The sequence below is a fragment of the Orbicella faveolata genome, unplaced genomic scaffold (assembly GCF_042242905.1).
Source record: "Orbicella faveolata isolate gen_17 unplaced genomic scaffold, um_ofav_v1 contig_4, whole genome shotgun sequence".
NCBI lineage: Eukaryota > Metazoa > Cnidaria > Anthozoa > Scleractinia > Merulinidae > Orbicella > Orbicella faveolata.
This window is the reverse complement of record NW_028301569.1, coordinates 7,436,566-7,458,973: the sequence shown is the minus strand read 5'-3', so window position 1 is coordinate 7,458,973 and position 22,408 is coordinate 7,436,566. Positions and strand designations below refer to the sequence as shown.

Sequence of the window (22,408 nt, the reverse complement as noted above, 5' to 3'; positions counted from 1 at the left end):
GCTAAAAAAGATCTGAACACGGTATATATACGGTTGAACCCACGTAATACCGACAGCTTTATCTATATTACCAACCGCTCAATTGTTCAAGAGCAACTCGATATTTTAAGAGAAGGTTGGCTTTATCTGTTTATTCCGATTAGTAACTGCACTAAAATTTCGATTGACTCCTCTTTGGTATTTATTCCATGCAGCATTTTGATCGGTTGTTAGGTCATAAATCTTCAAAGCGATGCACTCCTACTTTTTGTTATTGCAATGTTTGTTTGTACAAAACGAATCCTACACGTGAAACTTGGAAAAGTCTGCTATTAAGAACGGCACCGCCTCCCATTAGCTGTGGAAGGGTTTTCAAGATGTTTAAAGTTACTGTCACGAACTTTCATGTTAGTCCTCAAATTATGTTCACTAGAAAGCTATCCGCAAAAATGAGATGACCAGGTGCAATTTGGTATCAATTTAAAGTTCCAAAACGCTTTTGAAAAGGTGCAAGCATTTTTGAAAAATCGCGAAATTTTGAGAACCGATGCTGGCTAGGTGGCAAAATATGACCCCACACCATATTCACTTAAAATTTTTCGCTGCGAAAATAGTCCCACTTCAGTTAATATTTAAACAAACGTGCTCCTTTCCACGTCTGGTAAACATCTTTGTTCATGTTTGTTAAGGGGTGTAAGTGACTTTTTCAGGTGATGCCATCAAAACTCGTGTGTCGTCATTTGGGGCCGCAGCATTTAGCGAGTTTTACTCGTATAATATGTAAGCTTAAGTCTCGCTTGTTTATTCGCGCGCGGGCAATAAGCAAGAGCACAAAGCAACACTCGCACGTGCACGATACAGCGACCGGTGCTTTGAAAATTTCTAATTATAATTAGCAATGTATAATGGGAGTCCAATATGGCCAACTCTCAAAAAGAAGAGTTTTAGAAATATTTGACTGCATGCTGTGCAAAGTATTGCACCTTTGAGAAATAACTTTTTCTTCAAACATTAAAACGATCGAATTACCGCACCAATGGAATACATAAAAATACTCTAAGTGGGGTGACTTCTATTTTATTGTTTATTTGTGAGGACCAATTAAAAATAAACGCCGGACCAGAAAGCTGCGCTCTTTTTCTCCAGAAAAGTTCCTCGTATTCTGAGCTCAGTAGTGCAACAATGTAGTCATTCTTAATGGATTTATTAAGAGAGGGACTTTTTAACCTAATTACCGAGAATGTCTTGCGATCATTGTTATTGATGTAGTAATGCTAGTATCTATATTTCATTTCTTTGTATCTTCCTACATGATGTCAAAAAAACGACTTGAAAGCCAAGTGCTTTTTAGAGAGAATAATATCGGTTCAGTGATAAAGGTTCACTAGCTAAGACTGTTAGGAATTTCGTCTCCAGTTCAACTTAGACTTGACCGCTAATGACTTGTTCTCGTTAGTGCTATGAATGCACACGATCTTTTGACAACATACGTTTCCCGAGTACAACCGAGGAAGTAAATTGGAATTTCCATTTCGTGTGCGAGACAGCTTACAAACTTAGGGGGTGACACCGACAGACCAGATATAATTCTCTCGGTGAATAACGTCATCAGTTCTTGGGAACTCAAGATCACTTGTCGCTCTGGACAACAAGAGTGCAGTTGGAGCTTTCCACATTTCATCAAATTAGAAATGAAGATAATATTTTTGGCTCTGATTGTGCAGTGTTGCATCAACTTTGCATCAGTACAGGCCTTCGTGATAACCAGGGCAAGCCATGGCAGAGACGCTTTCAAGATACCTGCTTCAATTTGCAAGCGAAATGGCGCCCAGTCAGGCAGCGATTGCAAATCTTTCTACGCAGTGGATAGAGCTCGCGATTGCTCCTGTATGTGTCCTGCCAGAAATGCGACATTTGTTTTTCACAAAAGGCGATGGTCGTGCGTTGAAAACCGAAAACTGAGGAGACAATTAAATCGAGGTAAGAGAATACTGTTTATTAAAAAAAAATTCACATCACTTGGCTTTTAATGGAAAGTGTAGGAACGAAAGTTTGAACTCAGAAAAGGATCCCTTTAACTTGGAGACATATTTAATTTTAGGGTGGTATCATATTTAAAGGGTATTGCTCTAAAAGGGCGCATTTTTGGAACTTCATATTTTTCGGTTTAGGCCGAAATTAGAATGCACTAGAAAATCTGAAAGCGTACACAAGCCCTGATATTTGAAAGAATGTCGGTTTTCATGAACCTTGAGCATATTTTAGGTGAAGACGTATTATAAATGGAAGTAGTTTTGCATGTCAAGAATCGGTGAGCTCATATTTGGAAAGAATTTGCGTCTAAAGAACCGATTTTGGGCACTCAGTACGTCAGCAAAAGGATATCAGAATTCTTTCATCTCGAAACAGTACTCATATGAACTCGAAAACAACTCTTTGGAATTGCTTTTAGTGTAAGACAAGATCAACATCGGGTTTTTCGTAAAATACACAATTTGAAAAACTCAGAACAAAACCCCTTAACGGATTAGAAAAATGAACTTTGATCGGTTTGTTGCTATTGACATCATAGATCTGCCAACAGCAAAACGTATCTATGATATTGTAATGCTTTTAGAAAGCTTGATTTGAAATTTCTTCCTAATCAATATGGTTTTTCTGAGAGAGCTTACTATAGAACAAGAAAAAACTTACAATTTTAATCTAGACTGTGTAAAAACTGAATTTATTCTTTCTTGGAATCCATTTTGATTTGTGTTGTAACACATTTTTAGCGCCTAACAGTTTGAAGTCCCGAGATATATTTGCGTTGTTCTAACCCTTCGGTTTTCTGTGAATCAATACTAAACTTATGCAATTAAGCATGAAAATATGCCCCAAACCCCCCGAAAAAGAAAACAGCAACCAGAAGATCGCATCGAGGCAGAGTGTTATTTCAGTCAAGGAATCAAATATGACAGTAAGTTAGAGCTCTAAGATTTCTTTTGCTGTAGTTTTTTCAATTTTTCCTCATGAAACATTTTGAGCAGAACATTGCGACGAACGTCTCTTTTATTGACATTCTGTCGATGGACATAAATAACGTGCAAGATATTGGGTTTGTTGCCAGTGTTGCCTTGTGGAATTACCAAAACAAAGTATAGATTTGATTGAGGTAGAACACGGAAAGCTAATAGATTGCTCAAGGTAATTAAACGAGGCCCAATTTTGGTTTCGTTACGAGACTTTTCAAGTCAATAAGCCTCAGTAATATAATATATGAAAGATCATCCTAGTTGTGAATTCGAACGAATTTCATAAGGCATGCACTGTTACGACAATAGCGGATTCGAACCCATGGTCCGGTTGATTAGGGTCAGGCACTGATATCGCAGAGTTAATGCCTTCGAATCCCGTTCAAGCATGATATTAATTTCGCTTTTTTTTTCATGAGTGCCTAAGTTGCGTTCACACTGCAATACTCTTTCATGGGGCACATCTTTCTCTCGCAGTTCAACTATACGATATTTCATATATTCACTAAACCGCAGTGATTGCAAACAAAAGTTCAAAGGGGCCTAAAAATTATCTGTTGCTATGACAACATACTCCGTTTTGTTATGTGCGTAATTTCCGTTACGAATTCCAAGCAGAAGGAACCTTAAGTGAAATAGTAATCATAAGCATAGCTTTTTCAAGGTAGAGAAACAATAACAAGAAAACTTCATAATCAAAGATAGCTGGTCATTGAAGAGGCGGAGAATAAGATCTTAATAGATTACGAACAAAGCCGAATTAAAAAACGTACTTGTCTAATAATAGGTCGCCAATTTTAACAAGATTCGTTATCTGTGAAGACGGTCAGTTGTATGCAAACGTTATATTAACTACGCATATTATGCAAGAATAAACACAACATCTCTATCATTTTTAATTCATAGGCTGCGGTTTTATTACTTCGTTTACTACGGAGAATGCAGACAAACGCTTACCAACACTAGCCTTTGGTGAGCGGAGAGAGATTTCACTGTGGTTTGTTTTCTGGCAGTTCTGGACTTGCACATTGGATATTCGCTCTTCTTGGTATTTGGGATGCAGGGGCTCGAAAATTTCCTTAAGAAATTACTACAACTCTGCGGTGAAACTTTTCACGCTTAGTCGCAGAGACTCAAATGCGCCATACGTCCTGAGGGTAAGTGCACATTTTCAAATGAACTTGGGTTATCTTTAGCAGAGACGGATCCACAATTTTTCAAGAGGTTTGTAGGGATGAATGATACCTTGGAGTTGTAAAATCAATGGGGCATGCCTCCAAAATGTTTCAATTTAGGCATTGGAAACTAATTTAAAGCTGTTACACCACATATAGTATAGCACTACCACAAAGCAGAAATTACAATGAAGTGAATGTCCAACGTGTTTCTATCCATTTCTTCTGTAATATTCACAATTTTATTTTGCTTCTTCAAAAAGGGGATGGCCAGCCACCCAATCCATCCTCCTAAATCCGTCCCTGCTTTATCCTATTCCAAGAACAATAAACTCCTAATCTATTTCAAAAGCTACAATATCCATACAATGCAAGACAGACAGGAGGCTCGAGCATTTATATAGAAACTGAAGGGAACCTCGTGGCTTATGTGGTAATCTAACGGAGCTAATATTTCAAGAATGGCAATTAGCAAGGCAAATGGATATTGCTTTGGTTTCAAGAGGTTCCAAGTGTTTTCATTCTGCAGCTTCTGTGATACTGTACGTGTAGAATGACATTTTGCATTTTTTTGTGACTGGTGGGATTCCATTTTTGGGATCACTTGGGACTTTCTCTGGGCGTTTTTTCAAATCCCAGGAAGTTTGTGTAATGTGATAAAGAAACACGATGGAGAACAAAATTTCACAATTTTTTAGCCTGTCATTTTGAGGAGACGGTTTGCTAAATACGTTTTAGTAGTGAGATAACTTCAGGGTACCTCATGAAGTAGTATTCACATTAATAAAGTGTATTATCGTTTGTCTCACGATGTAGTCACTTGAGATGTAGATCGCGACGTTTCGACTGCTTACTGCTAGTCTTCTTCAGGCGATAAGGTCGAATCCTGTAGACAACACCATCTTGTTTAGCCGGGTTGACGGTGTCCTTTGGTCGCACTAAGTGTGACCGAAGTGTCGTGTCGGACTTAAAGACGGTGCGAATGCCTTGTTGTTCTAGGCAGCGGCGGAGAGACTCCGAAACTCCTTGGACATAAGAAACAAGATGGTGTTGTCTACAGGATTCCCTGTGAGTGCGGCAAAGTCTACATCGGGGAAACAGGGAGATCTATGCAGGAGAGGATCAAAGAACACGACAGGGATATACGACTCGCCCGTACCCAGACCTCCGCCGTTTCTGAACACAACCACGAGACCGGCCACTATCCTATCTGGAATGAGGTCAAGTTTATTGATCGAGATCTCACTGGTACACACGTAGGGTCAAGGAAGCTATTCACATAAGACTTCACCCTAACAACATCAACAGGGATAGTGGAATTGAAATTCCTGAAGCATGGATACCCACGATCAAGAAACACAACAACAGGAGAACGGTACAACAACGGACCACTGAGGGAACAGCTACCCGCCGGAACAATGGAACAATAGGAGGATCGAAATGCACCAATCACAGCCGTCCTTTGTGATATAAATGATACCGTGCAATCAGTCGATCTTATCGCCTGAAGAAGACTAGCAGTAAGCAGTCGAAACGTCGCGATCTACATCTCAAGTGACTACATCGTGAGACAAACGATAATACACTTTATTATTGCATCTACCACGATGAATAACAACAACCTTTTCCTCGACAGTATTCACATTGTTTTCTTTTTAAGACTGCCTCTAGAGAGAGAATGTAACAAAATAAGACGTGTGAAAAACCATGTAAATTAATGGAGAGACTAAAAAAAATTGGTTTGAATAGATACAATTCTGAGTGAGCTTTTAATGCTTGATTTTCCATCTGCAGATTGTGTGTGATATTGCACTACTGTAAAAAAACACAGCTAATGACTGTCTAAGAATTTGCAGAGATAGTATGACAAATGGTTCACGCTTATTTGCTGATACGGTAATCCAAGAGGGATATTTTAACAAAGTAGGGATAATCAAATAAATCTCATAGAGAAAAAAGGGTAACAAATTCGAACGTGTGAGAAACTATGAATTTTAATTGACAGACTAAAAGAAGTTGGTTTGAAAAGATATAATTCTGAGTGAGATTTTACTGCTCGATTTGTCATCTGCAAATTGTGTATGATATTGCACAGCTGTAAAAACAGCTGTTGACTTTCTAAGGATTTGCAGAGATTTTGTGACAATAGGAAGCTTTCTCAATATGGTAAATGATTATTTGCTGATGCGCGCGGTAATCCAAGGATATTTTTAACAATGTAGGGATAATCAAAAACATTTTGGTCGTGACTAAGAATCTTTGTATATAGGAGGACACTGATATTGATTATTATTATACATTGAACCCACTATCTCTTTTCTGATTGGCCGAAAGCGTACATTGAATTTTCGAAATCAGCGCCTGTGACGTCATAACTGCAGATTATACAATAATCATGTCAAGGACACTCAAGGTCACGGGTAATCATGTCATGTATGACCGCGGTGCATGATTTCTAAGAGTAATCATGTCAAGTTCGCGCGCTTTGTGTTGCTTGCCGTCAGTGAAGAAGCAAAAACATGACTTCCATTTCTTTTCCGTCAATGTATAATAAAACAATTATTGGATTCGGTTTTTGTGATATCCAGAATAATCAAGGTCTCGGTAAGGGTTGTCAGCCTCAGCCTTCGGCTTCGGCTGGTAACCCCTACCTTGATCTTGACTATTCTGGATATCACAAAAACCTCCTCAAATAATTGTTTATAATCCATCAAATATCTTCGCTTGCGTACGATTGGTCTAAACACGTCACATGAATGCATATGCCCCAAGTAAAACTGGGGAATATCCAAGGGATATTTCCCAATTTTCAAAACTGCCTGTGTTGCGAAAAATATTTGCTCGAGCTACGCTTTCGGAAAACTGATCGCTTCTCACAACCGACAATGTCCGCGGTCAAATATTTGAACATATTTTCGCGCCAAACATAGGCTATTGTCTACCTAGTTTTGATGGAGCAACTAAATGGCTAATAATATCCGAAAATGAACCACCGAAAACTGTTCACTTATCGAGTAGTCTTATTTTCCGAACAAAGAAAAATTCTGTAGATTTTCAAAAGATGATGGACTGACTGTAAAGCTAGCTATTTTGTATAAGTTTATAAGTCAATAGAAATTTGCTTTTCTCTTGGGTAAACAACAATATACCAGGTACAAATATTTAACTGTACCTTTAACTGTACCGTTAAATCGAGTTGTATTTTAGTCTCATGGCAATTTGTGACAAGTGTACCTGGGCAATCAAGAAACGGACATTGAACCGCAAGTTTAGAACCAAGAAAACAATGCGGACTCAATAATTTTGTACTTTTTCCTCTACAGTTAACTATGGAAGGATTTGTATAAGTTTGTAAGTTAACTTACATATAAATTTGCTTTTCTCACAGGTAAACAAAAATGTACCAGGTACAAATATATTCCGGGGGAAGATAATGAATTTGGTTATAGACTGCAGAGTGATACAGACTACACAACGGGTCCAATTTGATTCACGCTGCCTTCTTTTCAAGCTTGTAGGAAATGCCATGTGTAAGTAACACCGATCAGCATCTCATCATACTCCCCCCGGGGACCCACGTGCGCATGGTGGTTGTCATGGTTGTTATTTTTGGTGAACAACCACTTTTAAGAATTTTGTACACACCGTGTTAAAAGGTGTAAAATTTGCTACATATATACTTAAGCGTAATTTGGCACGTTCATTAGTCCTTACGGGAAGAAAATGATTTTTCATTGGATTTCGTGATAACAAAGAAAATTGTTGCTGTTGACATTTAAAGGAGCTCAATCAAGGTAATCTGAGTTATTTTTTCCACACACAAAATTACCTTTAAATTGAACGAAACCTGAAAATAGTAGTTTGCTAAGATATGAAAAGACACCAAAGAGATAATAATAAACCATAAAGGAACAAGGATGGTTAAGCAAGGATGGAGATGATTAACAGGGATTGTAAGCGACGAACTTGAAAAATTTAGGTTGAATTTTTCAAGAAGCGCAAACCGTGCCGGAGTATTTATTTCATTGGCATGCTCATCTCTTCATAGGCCCTGTAACCAACGCGACTGTGACAAGATCTTCAACCATACATTCAATGGAAAAATCTTTAAGAGTGCTGTCAACTTCAAGGTTAACACCTTCGCACTCTTCAATCATTCAGCAAAGCGCTTCAAGTGCCATCATGTCTGTCAGTCCATCACATACCCTCGCTATCTCCAAGGTTTCGACATACCTCAAAACCCAAACGACCATCACCGAAATTTCCTCGATGACCTCTGCTACCAACTCTGCTATCACCGAAATCTCACGCACAGACTCCACCTCCCAGCCAACCATCTCCGTAGTTTCAACCAACTGGGACGCAACCAAAATCTCGCCAACAGCTTCCGCTTCGCAATCGGCAGTTTCACAACCAACCGTCACGAAGATTTCACCGACAACCTCCGCTACTCAACCATCCATCTCCGAGATGTCACCCATAGCACCCACTACCCAAATGACTGGGGGTGTCACCCAAGCAACAACTTCCGAAGTTTCACTTGGTGCTTCTAAAACGCAAGCAATCCTCTCCAAAGTTTCACCATTGGTACCTAACACCCCGCATGTACAGCCTGACATCGACATTTCATCGACAGCATCCTATGCCTTGTCGGCGGCCTCCGTAGTTTTACCACGGGTGCCCGGCACTCAATCGACTGCCTCTGAGATTTCAGAAATGCCACCAAAAGGTCCTGGTACTTCCCAGACACCTCGCATTCTCCTGCCGCAGACATCCCACAATAACCAGACTGGCTTAGCATCAAATGTAAGACAATGAAATATAGTATTATAAATGAAAAAAAGTAGGACTTATTTCTATAGCTTCAAATTCTTCTAGATATTATCACGTTTTCGTCTCATAATACCGTGAACTAACTGGTTGTGAATTTGGGAAGATGTATCATTGAATTTTGCTGCCTTTGATTAATATAAGTGGCCATTTTTGCTTACACATATTTATTCTGATAAAAGCACACGAGGAAGTCTGGAAAAACTCTTGCGCGTGATTCCATCTTTCCTTTTATAAATTTTCAATTCTCCCAAGCTTTCTCCTATGTGTGCGTCAGGTTACTGAAAAAGCACTTTTTTTCTATTGAAAATTTCTCCTACAACCTCCGTTGAATTATTAACAATTTTGTCATTTTTGTTGTTCCTTCATCTAGGTCCCCCCTACTCTCAGCCAGGATCGTGAAAGAAGTAGAGACAAAGAATCTTCTTCTGCGGGACTCATCGCTGTAATACCTATTACACTCATAATCGTAGCCGCCATTGTTGTCAGCCTCGTGTATCGACGTCGATATTCAAGGTAATTATAACTTTGAAAAGGCTGTAGATACTGCTGTTCTAAACTGAAACCCCATCTACACACGCTAAAAAAATCGGCACGGCACGGCACGGCATTTTTGGCACCGTGCTGACCATTTTTGGGTATGGCACTCCAAATTTTCGACCTGTAAAGGAGCTCAGTCACACTATGTTGAGTTATTTTGGCCGCGTACAAAACTACCCTTAAATTGAAGAAAACCTAGAAGTAATAGCTAAGCGGATAGAGAAATACCAAGGAGATGGCAATAAACCAGAAAGGAACAAGAATGGTTAAGGATGGACAAGATGAACACGGATTACAATCACGAAAAATTTAGGATAAATTTTTCAAGATGTACAAACAGGGACGTCGCTACTTTAAGTTTAGTGTGTCGGGTGGGATCAAGATCTTAATGTTCGACGTTGAAACATTGTTATTTTGTTTAAAAATCCATATCATGTTGGGGGAAGGTCTGACAAAATGCGAACCTACGAGAATGGTGATGGCAGTTGTCATTTATTGCTGTCGAGCGAAAAAAAGGAATTCTAAGAATTGCCCCCTTAGTAGTAATTTTGAATTCGAAAGCAAATATATCTTCCTTGTTTAATTTAGTATCCAGAAAAGTAGAATGGTATCACTGATTAGTGCGGAGGTATAACGAGGGATATCATTGCAATCAAGTGACTGGTCATGATTGACTGGCTCATCGATTAATTAAGTGCTCGAGGAGAAACTTGCAATATATTTGTTTCCCATCCAGGGTACAAGAGTACTTTATCTTACGCTTTGTTATTAAATAGACTAATTTATTCCAACTGTTGCTTTTATAGCAAGAGGCTGCGTTCGAGGTCAGACACCATCAGTGAAACCACAATGGTAAGTATATTGAAGGAGCTACGTCACGGTTTGCACATCTTGAAAGTTAAGCCTAAATGTTTCAAGTTCGTTGTTTGCATTTTCCTATCTTTAACCACTCTTGCTTCTTTAAAGTTTTTTATTATCTCTTTAGTGTTTTTCTGTCCTAGTCAACTATCATTTTCAGGTTTTCAATTTATACGTGATTTTGTAAGTGGCCAAAATAACAAAATACCGCGACTGAGTTCCTTTAAGGACTAAGAATGACAACGGCATTTTTCTGTTTGGCTCTTATGACCACGTGCGCTTTGTTTGGCTCTAATCTGTATCAATTGCATCTGTCGCAGGACACATTGGTGATGAGCCCACAAATAGACCGAGCAAACCCGCCTGATCGTGACAGAGCTTCTTGCAATACATTGGAGTCCAAGTATCCATGTAAGTTCTTGATACTCAGACGTTCTGTTACGCAATCTTGCATACACCAAGATTGCATGCACCAGTTCTATCCCGATTTGTCTGAGCCTTTTAATAAGCCTCGTATGGCAGTTCTCCCTTCCGTGTTCAAAATTACATTGCAATGCACCGTATGAACAGCATAACAGTTACTTTGCAGAACTTCCGTTTTTAGATGTATCATCTGCAGAGAAATCCGCTCCTTGTCTCAAGTTGATTTATGATCTAAAACATGGATTCCCTCCCTATTTCCTTCTCTTTAGGTCCCTACTGAAATCCACGAAGCCTCCCTAGAGCTTAATAGGGTCTTACACAATTTATTTAAACTATAATGTAATCAGAATGTGTCTATGTAACGCAGAGCACGCGTAATCTGACTTGTTTGTTTGCTAATTCTTTCTCTTCTTTCAGATTCACTCAATGCTTCACCTTTTGAAATCCCTGAATACGACGCACCACTCTCCCAGATAAACCTTTCGTTAGAGGATGAAGACACACCATGCCGCTGGTATGCTCCAGCAGACATTGCACAACGTCACCTAGGAAACACCCGAGCGCCGTTTGATTACGTTCTTGAAAGGCCAATTACAAACAAAAAACCACCAACAGACCATGCAACGGAAGACAATGGACCAGAAGAGAATAATTATAAAAATGATAAAAACAAAGACCCAATGTATTACGTCTTGGAGGGACCCTACCCGGAAGGTGTAGATGGGAATGGTCAATCCAGTGCCATCTCCTCGGACCGACCTGAAGAACCAATTTACTGCACAGTAAGGGAGCTTTTCCGGGGCTCCTCCCCAAAACCTAATTCTGAGGTCTCCAACAGTTCCAAAGATGATCCAAAATGTGAAGATGAACCAATATACAACGTTTTGGAAAGACGATATTTTCAAGGCTCAAAGGTTCCTGCTCATTATCTACAAACCTCCCCAAACGGGCCAATTTTCGGCTCAATGGAGAGGCCTTCGTCTGTCGATAACAATCGAGATAATGTTCCTAAAGATGCAGATGAACCAGTGTATGATGTTTTAGACAGAAGATATTTTGGAGGCTCGAGGGTTCCTGCTCATTATGTACAAATCACTTCAAAAGGGCCAATTTTCAGCTCATCAGACTTCCCTTATTCTGATCCCTCCAAGAATGGAAATGATAGTCCTAAATGTGCAGATGAACCAGAGGAGAAAATTTTGGAGGAGCGTTATCTTGACGGCTCGCAAGTCCCCGTGCATTATGTACGGGTCTCTCCGAATGGGCTAGTCTTCAGCACCTTAGAGAAAGTATATCGAAATTCCCGCAAAGTACCTAACAATGATCCTAAATGTGAAAGTGAACCAGAGGGCGGAAACATTGTGGAAGAACGCTATCTCGAAGGTTCAGAGGTTCCTGAACATTATGTTCAAACTTCTCTGAACAAAGTAACTTTTAGTACTCTAGAATTTCGAAATGCTCGGGAAGGATCTAACCATGATCGCAAATGTGAAAATGAACCAGAAGTCAACTCCCGGGACAGACCACTTTTTAACATTTTGGAGAAACTTCATCGGAATTCCGGCAAAGGATCTAAATGTGGTGGAGATGAACCAAATGGCAGCATCGTGGAGGAACGCTACCTTGAAGGTTCAGAGGTCCCTAAACATTATGTAAAAATCACCCCGAACGGACAAGTTTTCAGCACTTTAGAAAAAGTACATCACAATTCCAGCAAAGAATCGAAACATGATCCTAAATGTGGAAATGAATCAGAAGGCAGCATTGTGGAGGAACGCTACCTTGCAGGTTCAGAGCTCCACGGACATTATGTAGAAATTACTCAGAACGGCCCAATTTTCAACATTTTGGAGAAATTGTATCGTGATTCCGTCAAAGCATCTAAAAATGATCCCGAATGTGGACGCGAAGGAGTCGAGGGAGAGGGAAACATTGTGGAGGAACGTTATCTCGAAGGCTCAGAGGTGCCTAAACATTATGTACAAATTACTCCAAACGGACCAGGTTTCAAAAGGTATGAGAAGTTACATTGCAGTTCTCGCAAAGTATCTAAATCTGATCCCAAATGTGGAAATGAATCAGAGGACAAAATTGTTGAGGAACGTTACCTTGAAGGCTCAGAGGTCCCTGAACATTATGAGCCAATCATTCCGAACGGACCAGTTTTCAACATTTTGGAGAAATTGTATCGGGATTCCGTTAAAGAATCTAAGCATGATCCTGAGTGTGCAAATGAACCAGTGGACAAAACTTTAGAGGAACGTTATCTTGAAGGTTCAGAGGTCCCTAAACATTATGTGAAAGTCACTCCCAACGGGCTAGTATTCTGTACTTTAGAGAGGTCACATCGCAATTCCCGAAAAGATTCTAAATGTGATCCTAAATGTAACAATGAATCAGGGGGCAGCATCGTGGAGGAACGTTACCTTGCCGGTTCAGAGCTTCCTTCACATTATGAACCAATCACCCCGAAGGACCCAGTTTTCAACGTTTTAGAGAAGTTGTATCGGGATTCCGTCAGAGGATCGAAATATGATCCCGAACGTGGGACTGAACCGGGAGACACAATTGTAGAGGAGCGTTATCTTGAAGGTTCAGAGGTCCCTAAACATTATGTACAAATTACTCCTAATGGGCTAGTTTTCAGCACTTTGGAGAGGTTACATCCTAATTCTCGTCAAGGATCCAAATGTGATCCTAAAAGTGGAAATGAATCAGAAGGCAGCATTGTGGAGGGACGCTACCTCGAAGGTTCAGAGGTCCCTAAGCAATATGTAGAAATCACTCCCAACGGACTGGTGTTCAACATTTTAGAGAAATTGTATCGGGACTCCGTCAGAGGAACTAAACATAATCCTGAACACGGAAGTGAATCAGAAGGCAACATTGTGGAGGGACGTTATCTTGCAGGATCAGAAGTCCCTAAACATTATGTACAAATCACTCCGAACGGGCTGGTTTTCAGCACTTTAGAGAGGTCACATCAGAATTCTCACGAAGGTTCTAAATGTGATCCTCAACGTGAAAGTGAACCAGAAGGCAGCATTATGGAGGAACGTCATCTTGAAGGTTCAGAGGTCCCTAAAAACTACGAAGGACCTACGAAGGACCCAGGACCCAGGACTCAGGACCCAGTTCTTAACATCCTACGGCGGTTGTATCGGAATTCCCGCCGCAAGGGAATTAAACGTGATCCTAAATGTAGGAAAAAACCAGACGGCGACACTGCAGAGGAAGGTTCCAAGGAAACTACTTGCTAACGGCGCTGCGATATCTTAGACAGTGAAATTAACGATACATTGGAAACAAGATTTTATCAGGCGATAGGTTTTATCCATATTTTGATAGACCTTGTCTGTAGTGTTCTACAAAAGTACTATACTCTCGGGAGGGAATCCCATTTAAAAATGATAGGGTGCTCGTCGTACCTTGAAGGGGTTAAAAAAGAGGTTTGGGTACCTCTTAGAGTTTTCAGGTCATGTTGCAGCTCTCGTAAGGTCTCACATGAATGGCTTGAAACCCTTTAAGAGGGCAATAGAACAAACAAAAGAAACAGTGCCCCCTAGCTCCAAAACAATAACAGCTGCTGCAATGACGACAAATAGAATTACAAGCTTGGGTGTTCAGCCTCCAAAGATCCACAGTGGGAGCTTTCGCGATGCCTTTTAAGATATTGAACGGAAAACAATATGACGGGAGATGATGTGTTGTTTTAGAATTCGTACCTCTTAGGGGGACAAAAAAATTCAAGTCACGTCCACAAAACAGAATCTTGGAACCTCTTAGGGGTTCTTTTTAAAATTTCCCTTTAGCACCGCGGTCCTTTTTATATGGGAGTCCACCGAGACTATACTGCACTACAACTACTTTAACTTTATCGTGGTTATGGTAGTATCTTTGATGCCGAAGCTGTAATCTTATTTTTAGATTTAAAACGACAAAGAAATATTTATTACGAGACAAATATTTCAGCTACATAACGATCATAGACGATTTATATAAACCACCCTGGTTTCATACAGTATATTCGGAACTCGTTTCAATAACATTCAATGGCAAAACCCTCAGTCACAATGCTTTATTTTCAAAACAATGCTCTGTGACTCTCAGTGTGTTTAAGAACGCCCGATAACTGTTTCAAAATGCAAATTTCCATGAGAATTGATCTTACGAAATTTAACAGTGGCTTATTCGCTAATGAGATAAGGTCAGGTTTGTCTAGTTTCCACCAATACTTTTTGATGCTGAGACGAACAGTGCGTTCTGACAGTTTAGTGGTGTTGATTACAATTAAGGTGGAGTCATAGAAACTGAACTACAATATATAGAAAATCTAAAATATGCATGACAAACTACGCATGCAAACAAATACGCCGCTTTTTCTAGTCGAGATAAACAACTTCAGTAATTGTTTTAGTCATAAATAAAAATATATGTACACAAGAAAGGAAGAAATTTATCAATGGATTACTTTTGTTTGACCTTTGCCGGCCGCTTGAGCAACTGTAGTAATCGTTGTTTACTTGATTAAAATAAACTCGCCAATAGCAGTTAATAGCTGATGACTTTGTCTGTAACCTGCTAAAGCGTTTGCAATGTTCAAAACTATCAAGTCATCTCTCGACACAATCTTAGTTTATATTTTTTTTTGGCCGAATATCAGGCGTGTTTGGTTCGTATTTTGGCGAGACTTAGTCTAGCCAAAATGCCAATATCTACAAGTGTCAGTCTCTAATGTATCTTAAATAATGACATTAAGTTCACATTCATTGCTCATTAACAGTCTAACGCATCTTTCCCTAATCGAAAGTCAGGGGGTCCAACAAGCACTCCAGAAACCATAAACACTCCGTCCCGTAAAGTTCTGACCGTGATCGTGTGGTAGCAAGGGTTCACTCTTGTTGCGATTGTATTATTATTAATACCGATCCAGTCTCCAGTTTGAATCGGTCTTAATAGCATTGTCTTTATTGTTATCCAGCCATATCTCAGCCTGGCCGCTGCTATAGAACCTACGTAAAACTATCGCAGATCGTGATGTAACTGAGGAAACTGTCAGCTGAAGGGTGCTTGAACTTTTCCACCCACACCACCCTCCCTGAGAGTCAGTACGAAGCTCTTTGGACACGCTCTTTCCCTTTAATTTTTTCCGCGGACTTGAAAACTCGGTGAAAAGCTTCTGTTGTTTATAACTTCAAGTTGAAGATTTGGATGGTGAAGGTTTCTAAAAACATTTGGTATTTTTCCAGTCCAGCATAATGGCTTTTTCAAAGCCTCGCTTTCACGTTCGATGAGCAAGAACTTCGGTAAAGTAGAGCTTTCATTTCCTCCATCGACTTGATCAGCAGCATCATACACGTCATCAATAAGTTCTTTTGAAACGTTGCTCACATGTTTAATCATCAGGAAACCAACTAGAGCATGTGCCCTGAGGCCAATATGTTTACCATCGGAGCCAGTCATGTTTGTTAAAATTACTTTCCATCGACCTTTTTTGTTCTTGCGACAAAGTATTTCCTTCAAACTGAATGACGTAATCTCATAATGGTGCGCAAGCTCTGTTTGTCCAAAAGTCTCTAGGTTTCTGCACGTCGGATTAAACGGCTCGCTCTGGTAGCCCAGATTAGCTACCAAATTAATATAAAGTAGCTGTGGTGCTGAAGGATACGTAAGCAGTTGTCGGGTTAACTGTTCCAAATGTTTCGCTGTCCGAAATCTACAATCATTCGCTGAGATTTCTATTGACACAATATCGAGTTTTTCACCTTCTGCAATAATTAAAACGTTTCGTAGCAAAACGCAAAGAAACGGCTCCCAGTGGCTCCGATAGTTAAATGAGTCTCTTTCACTAAGGACTTGATCGTTTTGTTAAAGATGTTGTTCCACCATTTCACGAACACTTTGAAATATAATCCATCAAAACTATTCTCGTCAAGTCCTAATTGTCCGCCCGCGCTGTTAGACCCTCCAATGACCAATAGATTGATGTATTCACCTCTTAAAGCTTTCTCGAGAACGTTTTTTAAGCGAGCACGATTACCAACTTGAATTGCTCTTGACATCAAATCGTCGTCAAAGCCAATTCTAGGCGAATGTTCTTCCTCCAGTGCATCTTTTACTCGCTGTAGCATCTTAAAAGAAATATTCTTGTTCAAACTAAAGTCGTCGGCATCCTTCAATGTCACATTAGCATCTCCGACGAAACCAATGTAATAATAAGACAAAATAACAGACATGACGACAAACAAGCAAACCTTATACACGTAAAGCACCTGCATCTTGGCGAGGCAAGTTATGTGAATACCGTCACAGCTTTTTCTTAAAAATATCCGATACTTTTACAATGTTGTCATGGTTTCTGGTCATGCCAATAAAACTTGTGGTCGTGTCGTCACGGTGATCCTTTCTTGCTGAATGGAACACAATTCCCAGGAGCGCCCGACGGAGAATTGTGTTAAACAATAAAAATGCAGCCAGAATATATTAGATATACTTTTCTATTCTTTATGAAATTATTAACTAAAGGGAAAACTTGTTTTTCGGTGCAGGAAGTATAAATTATTGAAGCAGCTATGATGTAATCGTGAGATATTTCAGTGTATTGAAAAGGTTACTTAATTTTCTATTTCGACGCAGATCAAATTATACTGAGACCGTCTCCTTATATTTAATTTTGTTATCAAATGATCCTTGAGAAGGAAAACTTGAGTTCATTCATATTCCGTTGCACACCATAATTTTCGAGATTTTCCCCGCAGTATTTTCCGTTACCTTGGTTAATTTTCTTACGGGCGCCAATCGAGATTATAATGAAATAAAACTGAGATCTCGTTTGTGAGCGCTTCCTGCAAATAGTGATTCTGGTTTCCACAACTTATCAGGGTTTTGTTACTTAAATTTACAGTTAAACCTTGCTCATTTTGTTGACCTTTTTGGACATTGAAATACGTTAGTTGAAATTCATATTTCGTTCACACGGTTGCACAATGGTGAAAAGAAATTAACGTGCCCATACCACAAATAACATATCGGTGACGTCTTGAATATGCTTGAACTGGATAGCACGTACAGTTAATGAGTTGTGGAGAGGTGACTGTTGTAGAGAGCTTAAAATAAGAGTGAGCATATTGACTGTCTGCTGGGATCAAAGCAAGTGGTCGTTGTAGAGGGGTGGTCGTTAGTGAAGGTTCGACTCCGATGCTATGCATATAATCCCTATTAAATGCCAAACCCTAAATGAATTTCTCCTTTACTCACACTGTACCCCTTTGCGTTTGCGCTAATTTTATCTCCCGCCTTTTTTGTTTCGCTGGTAGGATCGACCATCAGGTGAGAAAATACCGTTAACCTACACTGACATCAGTTTTTTTTTTTCCTGGGGTGGTGACTTTCTTTGTGATTTTGCTCAAAATGGGCAGTACACTTATTTATGGTACTGAAATATAAAGAAACATTTGAATACAAACTGGCCCATTAATTAAGGCAAACCTTCCCCTCACCACGTCGACAGCGTTAAACTTTGAAGAGGGTCTAACATAGACTTTTTAAATCCCGCATCCTTCCACTATTTTTGCCTCAATCCCGCTATCCCGACCCGGTCAGAAAGTTTATCCCGTTCCCGCTCAGTCAGACTTGCAGTTCTCCGCGTGACGTCTGTAACGTGAGACTTTCTGTTTTCCTGCAACCCGCCATCAATTTTAAAACTATCCCGCATCCTGCCTATTAAAATGAGCAAATCCCGCTCCCGTTGAAGTATTTTTATCCCGCATCCGGCCAATAAAATTTCTGTCATCCCGAATCCCACCTCCATTTTCACTCCTATCCCGCATCCTGCCAAACCTATATGGTGAAAATCCATGAACGTCAGCTATTTTGGGGTATATGTACTCTACCCCGGTCAGATGTGGACACCATTTACGATATACCTCTTCTTCAACTCTTTGACACCCCTCTGCCCTCGCGGGTACCTATAATGTTGGAAGACAGGATGTCCCCCCGACACAAAATGTCGTTCGATGCCTTTTACATATTACAGCTTAGTTTTCCTCGCCCTGTTTTTCGTATGTGCAGTTTTTTAGATTTTCTTTCCCTTAGTTGTTGTGAAGAGTACTCGGAATTTAGCCCGCAACCTTCTTAGGAGTCTTAAATAACCCCTGGGGTTTAAAATGGTTCAAAAGGTGTTTTTTGGGGGCCTTTTTCCGCGTTGGTGACGCTGGAGGTGGGAGACAAGATTTCATGTTTTGAGGAAATTGTGTTTGTGAAAGGATTTGGTGAAAATCAGATTTAAAAGTCGTTAAAAGTCGCGAATTTGAATTTAAACTGTTTTGATGAACATACCAATACAAAAGCCATAAAATACCTCAAAAAGATCTCAATGCACATTTGAAGTAAGGAAAATTCATTATATGTGGGATGAAATTATGTCACTCGTTAAAATCGTAATCTGAATGTAGTTGTAGAGAAACTTCTTAACAATGGAATTATAAAATTTAAAAAGTGGGTGATTCATATTCGGTTGTGTTTATCAGGGGATGGTAAATGAGAGACTATGCGAGAAAGCGAGACTAGCTTTTGTGAACCCGAGAAAAATTTGAATTTTCAAATTGCGAGACAGAGACTTCAAAGTGTTTTTAATGAGAGTGCTAGACATTCAGATTCTATTCAGAAAGATGTTCAGACGTTAGTTATAAAACAAACAAACGAATCGAGACTTTGCGACTTTCTTATTAGTTTTTCAAAAAATCAGGACTTTGAGACAGCTTTGTGAGAAAAAGAGAGACTGTTAGAAGCATATAAACGGTAAAAGAACGAGACTACAAAACCCCTGAAATTCGACGAAAATTTTGAGAGACCCATGGTTTTTGAAGAAATATTTACAAGCCTTTTATTCAACCATTTTTGCGGTTTGAGAAATGAACAACTCTCGATCGAGAACGGGAACGAAGAAAAATACACCAGAGCGGAAGAAAATACAAGCAAAATGCGCTCAAAAATAGGTTTATTCTGGCCTCGTCGGTGCCTGTATTATTTCACAATTGCGATTAAACATTTTCTCGATCATTTACAATAGCATTTGTTACATTACTTAACGATTTTTCAATAACGAATGACAGGCCGACTCCAGAGCTAGAGAATTTTGTCGCTGCTTGTAAGGAATCAGATCAGTTCCATGTGATGGGATTGGTTCATTCACTGTCGTCAAGAAATTCCCGTTTGCAGTGACTCCTGGCTGCCGCACAGAGAGCCCTCCCGGCGAGTTGGTGCTGAAATAGAAAAGATATTTTGTGAGGCGTTACATGAGGTATATATTTGAGCAGCTGTCAGTCAGTTGGCAAATGCGCGGTGATATGCTTGTTTTGGCGCGCGAACAAACAGTGTACATACATGCACTTCTCACCTATTTTTAATTACACAACCTGAATGAAACTAATGAGTTAAATTTAACCAAAAGAGAAAGTTCTAGGTAATTTTTCTTGATGTAAAAGAACTTTTAAGCAGATGTTAAATTTTAAAATATGTCGCTTAAATTTTTCAAGTGCGCCATTTGTAATTGGACTCAACCTTATTTAATAACAACCTTCGTTGCTCCTTTCCTGTTTTATTGGTGTCTCTGATCTCTAACCCAAGCTATTTTATTCCCTTCGATAGGAAGAGAATTTTGTTCATCGAGACATCGCTCCTTCATTCAACTGATATTTAAAAAAGGCCTAAATTTGATTTTGGATAATGAATTGTGCATACGTATTTAATTCAAGATCTTTTACACTCTTCGCTGCCCATGCTAGATTCCGTTCAATGGCGCGGCCTAGTTATAGTTCATGGCGAATCAGAACTTAAAGATTTTGACAAAGATAATTTGTACAGCTTAACGATAAACATTGGTCAAGTAAAAAAAAAAAACAACAACAACTGAAAATGGGAAAGTAACCTTTTGCTCTAAACAGAGAACGCAGGTTTTTAATATTCATTTGAAGTGATATGTTCAGTGATTGTTATCAACAAATTGCATTGCTTTATTGCTGAACAGTGTTAAAACGTGTTTGCAAGAAAAAAAAGGAGATAAAACGATCAATTTTATTCTTTCTCTGTGGGAATTTCACGGTAAATTTGCTGGTCATATCGTTGAAAGGATTTAGCTTTCAAAAAATTATGATGCGACTAATAATGTTCTAAAAATAAATTCACCTTCCCCTCAAAACCTAACGAAAACAGGTCATCTCTTCGAAGGGACTCCAGTGAACCTCCTAAACAAAATATTAATCATCTGCGACTGCTTTTAATTCAATATCGTCGAAACGATTTATTTTCTCAGACTTAAAAACAAATTTATAAAATCAAAATTACTAATTTTGTAAAAGCGACTCAACTTAAGTTTAAGAAATGATGATCTCGTGAAAACGGCAAACCTATCGATTTACAAAATTTGTCTCACGCAACGGAGGATGAAAATTTGTCAATAGAGTTTTAGAGTTTTAACCGTGGTAAAAAAACTATTAAAAACTATTACAAAACTACAAAACTACAGAACTAAACACTCTTCATGAAGGTTTGAGTTATCACTGAAAGTTGAACAAAAATTGCTTTGATTATTCTCCGAGCTAAGTTAAAAATTTATTTGATTTCTTATTTATTTGAATTCAAAGGTTTTTATTTCTAGGGGTGAACATTTTTTTCATACACGTACTTTAAGAGTTCTCGTTTAGTTGATGTGAAACGAATTTAGTCGACAGTAAAGCATAAAATACGCAATCTCGTGATAATCAGACATTAAAATAACCAAGGACCGCAAGATGAAACAATTAACTTAAAGAACTTACTTCATACTCTCGCTTTCTTGGAATGTTACCGCCGCCTCCAGCCGTGAAAGCCTCACTTTCTGGCACAAAAGAAACAGCGAAGATTAAGAGAGCAAAAACGAGGATAACTTTGGAGTTCATCTTGAATGTTTGAGATTAGAGGTCTGTTCTTGCTCCTATTTATGTAGAAGTGAGTTCCTTCTTTGTGGACAAGTGAAGCTGTGAGATGCTCAATTCTAAGGCAGACGTTTTTTATCCCTCTAAGAACAAAAAGAATGCCTTTGTAATTTCCGCGTGGCCGGAATTGAAGTCTAATGAAGTCGTAATTGAAAATAAATTGCTGTTTTGACAGTTCTTATGTAAATACTTTTCTCGAACCACAGAGCGAAATATCCGGACTCTCGAGAAGGGAAAACGACAAAAACGCGCGTTAAAACTGACTTAGACATACTCTTGTACACAAAGCCATGTACAGTTTTCACAAAATAAGTCCACAATTTACTCTTTGCTATAACTGATTTTTCAAAAGTCAATTTATCTGCTAAGACTGTTGTTTTGAAGGTCAATTGAGTGGAGATTATCTTTCCATTCATTAGAACGGCCGGATTTCTGACAAAGAAAGCTTTCTCGATTGTTTGTATTATAGATAATTTAGATCATATCGATGCAAAGTTTTCCCTTCGCACGACACTTCCTTGTTTTGTGACCACACTTCCTGACCGATAAGTACACATTTCAGCTCATGCTTAGAAAAGCACTAACAGAATATTTCAATATAAGATCCGAGTTTTTA

At 39.2% G+C, this 22,408-nt stretch overlaps 1 protein-coding gene, 1 long non-coding RNA gene and 1 pseudogene across 2 annotated transcripts; 1 reads left to right on the top strand and 2 right to left on the bottom strand.

Annotated features, from left to right (window-relative positions):
- The first annotated feature begins 1,385 nt into the window (after positions 1-1,385).
- On the top strand, positions 1,386-15,374 carry LOC110068388 (uncharacterized). Its single transcript, XM_089276509.1, has 8 exons — positions 1,386-1,959; positions 3,900-4,150; positions 7,557-7,698; positions 8,217-8,974; positions 9,372-9,514; positions 10,345-10,390; positions 10,717-10,807; positions 11,237-15,374. The coding sequence occupies exons 1-8, from the start codon at positions 1,671-1,673 to the stop codon at positions 14,077-14,079; spliced, it is 4,563 nt and encodes a 1,520-aa protein (XP_089132635.1). The 5' UTR covers positions 1,386-1,670; the 3' UTR covers positions 14,080-15,374.
- A 63-nt stretch (positions 15,375-15,437) lies between these two features.
- Positions 15,438-17,097, bottom strand: LOC149101298 (uncharacterized; annotated as a pseudogene).
- Positions 17,098-19,800: 2,703 nt separating this feature from the next.
- LOC110068554 (uncharacterized) lies at positions 19,801-21,863 on the bottom strand. The gene is made up of 2 exons (XR_002298778.2): positions 21,637-21,863; positions 19,801-20,082 (listed from the first exon to the last, which is right to left on the bottom strand). It is a non-coding gene; the product is annotated as an uncharacterized LOC110068554 (long non-coding RNA).
- Positions 21,864-22,408: the final 545 nt, after the last annotated feature.